General features: G+C 39.9%; 1 protein-coding gene across 8 annotated transcripts in view; it reads right to left on the reverse strand.

The window, feature by feature from the left end:
* HELQ (helicase, POLQ like) overlaps positions 1 to 8991 on the reverse strand; it is a 34733-nt gene extending 25742 nt beyond the window's left edge. For 3 of the 8 annotated variants that reach the window (XM_077814978.1, XM_077814977.1, XM_077814976.1), the window contains exons 1-4: positions 8618 to 8990; positions 3662 to 4418; positions 2058 to 2236; positions 1111 to 1311 (exon numbers count right to left, since the gene is read on the reverse strand). In XM_077814978.1, coding sequence (XP_077671104.1) covers positions 1111 to 1311; positions 2058 to 2236; positions 3662 to 4418; positions 8618 to 8782 — 1302 coding nt within the window. In that variant the 5' untranslated portion in view covers positions 8783 to 8990. Of the gene's footprint in view, positions 1 to 1110; positions 1312 to 2057; positions 2237 to 3661; positions 4419 to 8111; positions 8190 to 8617 lie in introns of those variants that run through there. The other 5 variants (XM_077814979.1, XM_077814981.1, XM_077814982.1 and 2 more) reach the window with 5 other exon arrangements.
* Positions 8992 to 9158: the final 167 nt, after the last annotated feature.

Consider the following 9158-nt stretch of genomic DNA (forward strand, 5'->3'; position numbering starts at 1 on the left):
AGAAAAACAACTGCTGTGGCACAGCTGGGCCACGTGTGTGTGTGGGGGGGCACTCAGAAAGAAAAAAGTTAGGAACCCCTGCTTTAGAAGGCAGTGAAGACCTTTTGCTAACAGTTAATGACAGTACAGCAATCACTGGCAAAGCAGCAGTTAGTTCTCAATGTTTTCTTCACAGAACATTTTATTAAAAAGGGACACCTTCAACTTGAGTAATATTGTTGGTAGTTACATGGGGCTGGATTGGCACCTTGTAATCTAGTTTAAGTAAGGGGAAGCACATAGCTACACTATACCAGGAGCAGAGTAGGGACGGAGTTGTGACTCTGGCCTACACTTAAAAATTAGACTGTCCTAGCAATATCACTCAGGGTTGTGAAAAATGCTGTGCCCTGAGCACTGTAATTAGGTCATCCTAACCCCCACGATAGACGTAGCTAGATCGATGAAAGAATAGTTCCATCAACCTAGCTACCACCTTTTGGAGAAGTGGATTAACTATATCTACAGAAAAAACCCTTTCATCGACATAAGAAGCTGCAGCGCCTTAACTGTACCACTGTAGTGCAGTAGACATATCCTCTGTCAAATCTGAATAGTGCTGTTCCTTTATCTTCTTAGATTAGTTCATGCTACAAATGGACTCTCAGAAAACCATGTGATCAAAAATGGTTTATGCTAGACTGAACATGTTTTTGTGTATAATTAAGGGATCAGTAAAACACATTCAATGTAACCAGTTCAAGATTAATTTAAAGTTTGTTTTATACTAGTATGGGATGAATGCCCCTTGTATCCTATTCTGCAAATGGCTGCGTTTTAGGTAATTAACATTTGCCAACCATCTTTAAGAAGATTTCTCAGACAAATTAAGAGCCCACTGCTCTATTAAGATACCAGAAAGGAGCAAATCCCAAATGAGCAATAACCCTCAAGACAAATCTTGGATACTCTCCAGCTTGCTAAGCAATGGTTTTCTAATATAGTACCTGTACAATATGCCCATTTGTACAGTATATATACAGTTTTAAATGGTGTATTTTTCTTGTAACTGTTTTGTAAATAAAATAGTAACATATGTATTAGTAACCTGTTGCAAGTTTTATAACAAACCTCATCTACTACAACTAGACCCAGGTCACCAACTCTTCCTGTTTCAATCAAGGAGTTCACTAGGCTGTGTCCTTTCTCTATAGTAGCAATGTACAGTGATTTCTTCATTCTCCTTTTGATTGGAGGAAATCTTCCTTTACTTCCCGCATATTCTTCAACCAAGAAGCCTAGCTCTATTCCAAAACTTGACAAGGCCCAAACCTACAATATAATAAAATGCAAAAAGAACAAATTACATGAAGAGTAAATTAATTTTCACACTTAATGACTTTGATCTTGCAATTAACTCATGCTAATGTAATTTCAGGATTAAGGCCAGAAAATAAGACATTATTTCATGTATACATTATGCAACAATACAGCTGACAATAGGAACTATTACTTGAACAAATGACTACTGCAAAAAGTGAAATCAAAGCATATTAACGACAAAAATATTTTAGTACATAAGACCTTTCAGGTGTTGAGATTTGTCAAACCAGTGACAAAATACTTCATCTGTCCTCCATAAATCACTTATTAGTTCCATTAGACAGCTATGTTTTTTTTTTTTTGCAAGATTATTTAAATGTCAACATGGATTTTAGAGTAGACTTGGATTAGACGGCACTGCAAGCAAGGCACTAACATTCCAACAGCTTGGTGCAAATCCAATTTTTCATAACTCAGTTGAAGTGGATATCCTTAACTATAGACTATGTACATTTCATCACAAAGAGTAGTTTGAGAACCTCTTAACTGAACTAGAAAATAGAAACATACTTTTCATTTCCAGGCTGATATTTATTCAAGATACACAAGAATATATTCACTAGAAATCTCCTATGGATTAACAGAGGATTTAAAATATTTACAGTCAATATTCCAACACTGGTAAAAAAAGTGCATGTATAAAAAGTAATATTCATTTCAGAATAAAACAAAAAACCAAAATACTGTTTTCACACCTTTTCTTGGACAATAGCCACATATGGTAGAACCATTAAAACATCTTTCTGCCTGCAGAGTAATTCCTGAAGAATTAAAATTTCAGCTACAAGTGTTTTTCCACCACTGGTTGGCAATGAATATATTAAGTTCTTTCTTTGTTGCAGAGATTCTAACGTTAAGCAAGTGTGCTGCCACTCTGTAAAATTGAAAGAAAAATTATTTTGCCACCTCTCTTCTCACATGCATGCTGATTCAGGATCAAAATACACGTTTTCTGTAAAACTAAAGGGTATGGGCAGATTATTGTCTCAGGCAGCTTTCACTGATAAAGTACTGAACATTTCTGACGATCCAGCCTGCCCATCCTCCTTCTTATAAAAGTGTCCACAGAACAAAATATTTTAATATACCACATACAGATGGCTCCATCCTACATATAGGTATTAAAGCATCTACAGCAACAGCCTGCCATTCAGATTGCCCAGATGGTTAAACAGCTTTCAGAAGGTAGAAATTAAAAACAGCTTCATGGAATGAACACCAGCTGCAGCTGGGCAAAATATTTTTGGTGAATAGTTTTATTTGCCAAAATATAGAATTTTGGTTGAACTGAAACTATTTGCGATTTAGTGTCCAGTTTGCAAAATACAATTTTTTGGTTCACTGAAAAGTAATATTTTGGTGATGTCTTAAAGAACCATTTCATTTTGACATTACCAAAATTTTACCAGATTAGGTCACCCGAACAACCTTAATTCCATCCACGTATTATCACCTGCACACTACTAAAACCCAGTAGACAACGTTGCATCGCAAGGTTGTACATCTTCGAAAATAAGAGTCACAAAACCAACAGCATGTCTCAACAGAAATACTCAATGTGACATTATCTAGACACAAATACAACCCCAAAGTAGTTGGCAAAGCCTATCTCAGATTTCCAAAAGAACACAGTTCTACCATAAACTGAGAAATTAAGAATGTTTCTATCCTTTAGGGGCCACAGAAGTTGAGGTGCCTTTGGATAAGAACTTCTTAGCCCCTATATTTTCTGTTGATCAGGTAATTCAATCTTATCATAAAACTTAAACACAGGAACATACAGCTTTAAGTAGCTACAACAATGTAACTCCAGCCTTTTTACAAAGCACATGCAAATACCATGAAAAAAAATAAATTCAGAATTTCTTAGCAAGAGTGGTAAATATCAACCATCTCTTCCCCTACATCCTGCCTCAACTACAGTTTTAAGATGACCTTATCATGCTTTTAAGTCCTCAAAAAAAAGTTTGCTTACACAACGAAAGCTTAGGGTGGATGGGGGACAGAGTTACAGTTTCCATATTTTAATGTTTAAAAAAAAATTAAGAGTAACCTTAAGTTTCCTTGCTTTCCACTTTTTCAGCTACAACATTCTTTGAAAGATTTTTCCTTAGAATTTATGGGTTAATTTTAACTAATTCCAACTCAACAAACTTACTGTCTAGCAACTTAAAACAGAAATTTTGTTTCCACGAGTACATGATGAAAAGGTTGCATCAATCTGCTGGAAATATTATATCCACTGTAACCCAAGAGCAAACAACTGTGATTTTTTAAACAAAAATTTAATGGATATTACCATAAAGTTTTTCAATCCCTCGGAACTGTATTAAGAGATCTCTAACTTTACTGGGTAACCCATAAAAAGGGCCAATGTCAACAGAAGAAGTTTCAATAGTTTTCTTGGCAACACAAATTTCTTCAGACAGAACAGCTTCTTTGAGCTGTTTAGTTCTAGAAACCTGTGGAGTCTGAGCCTTGGCATTTCCAGTCATAGTATTTTTGAGGTGATCTTTGAGACTCTTTCTTTTACTCATGTTGGACGTGGTGCTTGGGGACAATTCATTATTTATTTTGGTGTGCTCTGCATTATGGTGACAAGACGACTGATTCAACATTTTATCAAGGCAAGAATTCATGTCATTAGCACTCTCTTTTGTACCTGATGATTTTCTAGAATCAACTGAGGTATTATTCATTTCCTCAAAATATAGAAGCTGTGAAGATGGCAAGTCATCTAAAAAACAGTCTCCAGGTTCTAGAGTCCTGTTATCTTGTTCACTTGTGGTCCTCAAATGACTCTCTTCTTCAGTTTTGAAACCAATAATGTTTCCTGCAGCAGAAAAAATTAGTTCCTTGCTTCTGGCATTTTGTAATTGAAGATACCCAAATGCAGGCTCTACAGTAGCTTTTTCTTCCATGTTTTTAGGACATGAAGTCAAGTCAATAGATTGAGTACATTCCTGCTCCATATTATCAAACTGAGCTAACAAAGAATCATTTCCAGAAAAGCTGTCATAATCACCAAACATGTCCTCTTCACTGTCATTATTATACTGCAAAAAAAAAAAAAGAGTATATTTATGAATATTCAACAGCAAATGGGAGGCTGACTCACATGCTGACAGATTTATATCTGAAACATCTGACTCAAAACCAAAATGTCAATTTCATGAGTAATTTAAGTGTGCATTTCATTCTATTTGTGAAAGATAATGGTTGGGATTTTCAAAAGCACTAAAGTGACTTGTGGTCCTAAATCATTGAGGCTTGGTCGACACTCAGATTTCATACTGGTACAACTATTTCAGTGCGAGTTATACTGGTATGACACAGCATCAACAAGCTGCATGAAGGTGCCTTATATTGGCATAGCTTATCCCACCCCTTCTCATTCAGAAATAAACAACACTGATATCAGCCACCTGTTCACCAGTGCAACTGTTCATACTCAAGGAGTGCTTTATCTGTACTAATATTGTTGAAGTGAGCCAACTCTTGTATTTAGACAAGTCCTCAGTCACATTTGGTGACATTTTTTCCAAAACAATATAAAAGATCTTTAAGTGCTTTACAAAGACAGATGTTTTACAGATAGGTGCAATGAGGTACAAAATGAAGGGTAAGTAACAAAGCTGGGAGGGGAAGTGAGTAAGGGTCAGACCAGGGTGAAGCATAAACCTGCATACCTGACAAAGTAACTAGATTAGCACATACAAAAATGCATGTTACCTTGAATAAATCAGCCAATTAACTTGAGTTAACACAGGATCACTAATGCCCTCTATTAGAGAGCTGTCATATGTTTGGGGACAGGAGCAAGTGCACATAAACCTGGACTACAAAGGTAAGAGGTTTGGAAAAGTGCTGCACCTTAATAAGGCTCAAATGAAATGTATACCCCAAATAAAAAACAAACCAAAACAGAATTCCAAAAAAATGCCACCATAGCTAAACAACAGAGTGCAAGAGGTGGTTAGAGGCAAAAGGCATTGTCAAGGCTGAATCCCCACTCGGTCTCTCCGAGTGCAGAAACTGGGGGCCCTCAAGGATTCTAAAGATTAATACTTGCCACTCCAAGCTTGTATTAAACTCCCAAGGTTACAGCTTTTCTCTGACCTTGGCTTGGTAAAGCTGTCACCAACCAAATGCAAAAAACCCACACATGTACCCAGGAAGAAGCACTTGGGAATTCCTCCCTGTGGGGTACCTTCAAGCCCTTTCACCCCCCTCTGGGGAAGAGCTGAGAAAGAAAACAAAGGAAATTAGCTGTGGCCACCAGCTAATTAAACAACATATGCACAAACCTCTTAGGACACCAAAATCCAATCCTGTTCTTAAAAAAGTTACATTTTTATGAAAGACAAAAAGAAAGAAAATACATCTGGAACTTAGGCTTTTGCTAGATTTTAAAAGAAACTCCAAAGATTAAGCATCCAAAATAGCTTTCTTGGGGGTTCAGCTTAAAAGTTACAAGCAAACAAAAGCATCAGGAGTTAGCTCAGAGGAGATCCACAAGCCAAAATAAAGAATAAACCTGATCACATTTAACTAAACGTTCCTTACCCAAATGATTCCTTCTACGTATGGAAGATAAGTTTTGAACCAGGTATGAAAAATTACACAGCATTCCTGCTTATAGCATTACTGCTCTGTCCCTGCAGCCCAGAGAACAACAGACAATGGGAAAGTTTATTTCCCATTTTAAAAAGTTCTAGCCTTCCCATTGGCCCTTTTGGTCAGGTGCCCACTCCTTTTCTTTTACCTGTGGGCTTGTTAACCCTTTACAAGTAAAGGAAGCAGAGAACAGCTACCAAGAGGGATTTTACAGCTAACTGGCTGGCTGGGTGTCCATCAAAATGAGCTGCACCCCACTTCATTTATCACAGGCATCCTTTAAAAATTGGAAGTCAACAGCTCTGGAAAGTCAAGTGTAGAAGTAGAATAAGGCAGACCAAGAAAGAATTTGAAGAACAAGTAGCTAAAGACACAAACTAACAGCATTTTTTTTCAGTACATCAGAAGCAGGAAGCCTGCCAAACAGTCAGTAGGTCCACTGGATGATCAAGATGCTAAAGGAGCACTCAAGGAAGAAAAGGCTTTGTCTCCACATTGTGGAGAACCTAAATGAATTCTTTGCATCAGTCTTCACTGCAGAGGACATGAGGGAGATTCCCAAACCTGAGCCATTCTTTTTAGGTGACAGATCTAAAGAACTGTCCCAGATTGAGATGTCAATACAGGAGGTTTTGGAAAAAATTGATAAATTAAATCACCAGGACTACATGGTATTCACCCAAGAGTTCTGAAAGAACACAAACGTAAAATTGCCAATCTACTAACCATGGCATGTAAATCAGCCTCTGTACCAAATACTGGAAGGTAGCTAATGTAGTGCTAATTTAAAAAAAAAAAAAAAAGGCTCTAGAGGCAATCCTAGCAATTACAGGCCAGTAAGTCTAACTTCAGTATCAGGAAAATTGGTTGAAACCATAGTAAAGAACAGAATTATCAAACACACAGATAAACATATTATGTTGGGGAAGAGTCAACACAGCTTTTGTAAAGGGAAATCATGCCTCACCAATCTATTAGAATTCTTTGAGGCTGTCAACAAACATGTGGCAAGGGTGATCCAGAGGATATGGTATACTCGGACTTTCAGAAAACCTTTGACAAAGTCTTTAACTAAAGGCTCTTAAGCAAAGTAAGCAGACACAGGATAAGAGGGATAGTCCTCTCATGTACTGGTTAAAAGACAGGAAACAAAGGGTAGGAATAAATGGTCAGTTTTAGCAATGGAGAGAGGTAAATAGTGTGGTCCCCCAATAATCTGTACTGGGAACAAGGCTATTCAACATATTCATAAATGATCTGGATAAGGGGGTGAACAAGAAGGTAGCAAAATTTGATGATACAAAATTACTCAAGACAGTTAAGTCCAAAGCTGACTGCAAAGAGTCTACATAGAGATCTCACTAAATTCAGAGACTGGATGACAAAATGGTAGATAAAAGGTAATGCTGATAGTTAATACTGATGTACAGTAACATGCACTGAAAAAAATAATCCCATGTACAAAATGATGGGGTCTAAACTAGTTGTTACCACTTAAGAAAGGGATACTGGCCTTATTGTGGCCAGTTCTCTGGACACAAATGAGATAGATAATAAAACAAAAAATACCATAATGCCAGTATATAAATCTATGGTATGCCCACACCTTGAATTATATTTGCAACGCTGGTAGCCCCATCTCAAAAAAGATATAGTAGCATTATCAAAGACGCAGAGAAGGGCAACTAAAACAATTAGTCGTGTAGAACAGCTTCCAATGGAGGAGAAATTAAAAAGACTGGGACTTGTCATCTTAGAAAAGAAGCAATTAAGAGACGATATGATAGAGATCTATAAAATCATTAATAGTGTGAAGGAAATCAATAGCAAAGTGTTATTAATCCCTTCACTTAACATAAGAACCAGGATCACCCAATAAAATTAATAATGATTTTAAACGGTGGTTCTCAAACTTTTGTACTGGTGACCCTTTTCACATAGTAAGCCTCTGAGTACGACCCCCCCCTTACAAATTAAAAACACTTTTTTATATATTTAACACCATTACAAATGCTGGAGGGAAAGTGGGGTTTGGGGTAGAGGTTGACAGCTCGCAACCCCCCATGTTATAACCTCACAACCCCCCCAGGGGTCCCAAACCCCAGTTTGAGAACCCCTGATTTAAAACAAACCTAAGTACTTCTTCACAAAACACACAGTCAACCTGTGGAACTTGTTGCCAGGGGATGTTGCAAAGGCCAGAAGAATCACTGGGTTCAAAAAAAAAAAAAAAAAAGAATTAGGTAAGTTCAGGGAGAGCAGCTCTATTGCTGGCTATTAACCAAGATGGTCAGGGACACAACCCAATGCTCTGGGTGTCCCTAAACCTCTGTCCGTCGAAAGATGGGACTGGATGAGAGGAGGCCTCTTGATAGCTGCCCTGTTCAGTTAATTCCCTCTGAAATATCTAGCATGGGCCACTGACAGGCCACTGGGCAAGAGGGACCGTTGCTCTGACCCCTCCCTGCCAGCTGCCCCACACTGTGGCCTGTGAGGAGCGATGGGCTTGAGACAGCCGCAGTGCCCCTCCCCCGAGCAGAGCGGCCCCAACCGCTTAGTCTCATTCACTCCCATTATGGGGAGATGGGGAGTTATCGCCAGGGAGGGAACCCAGGCGTCCTGCCTGCTCCCCCCGTACCTCGGGGCTGGCGGGGGCGGGCTGAGGCTCCTCCCCGGCCCCAGAGCTCGGTCTCTTCCGGGCTGGAGGGAAGCAGGCGCCGCGGGACCGACTTCGGTCCCGGCTCCTTTCGCGGGCACAGGCAGACCGGCTCCTCCTGCGCACCGCGGGGCCGCCCCCCTCCATCCCTCGGGCGCCGGGCCGGAGCGGTCAGGTCCGGGCCGGCGACGCCAGGCCTCTGGAGCGGGGAAACGCCTCCAGGGGCGTGGGGGGCAACGGCGGCACCATCGCTAGACAGGTGGGGGGAGGGCAGGCTCCTCTCTGCCGCCCGCTAGCGAGGCCTCCTGAAGGGAACAGCCTCCGGCTTCCCAACCGCCAGCCAACCGGAAACCTGCCCCCCCCCCAGTCCCAAACGTCATTTCCGTCCTTTAACCAACCACTGAAAAGAAAAGATACAGAAGAGCGAAGTGATCCCGCGGCGCTCGTGTTCCCATTGGCTGCCTTGTGGCTAGTTGCGCTCTGATTGGGTAGCATATTTACTAGTTGGGCAAAGGACGTTAAG

The sequence above is a fragment of the Eretmochelys imbricata genome, chromosome 4, assembly GCF_965152235.1.
Source record: "Eretmochelys imbricata isolate rEreImb1 chromosome 4, rEreImb1.hap1, whole genome shotgun sequence".
Classification (NCBI taxonomy): Eukaryota; Metazoa; Chordata; order Testudines; family Cheloniidae; genus Eretmochelys; species Eretmochelys imbricata.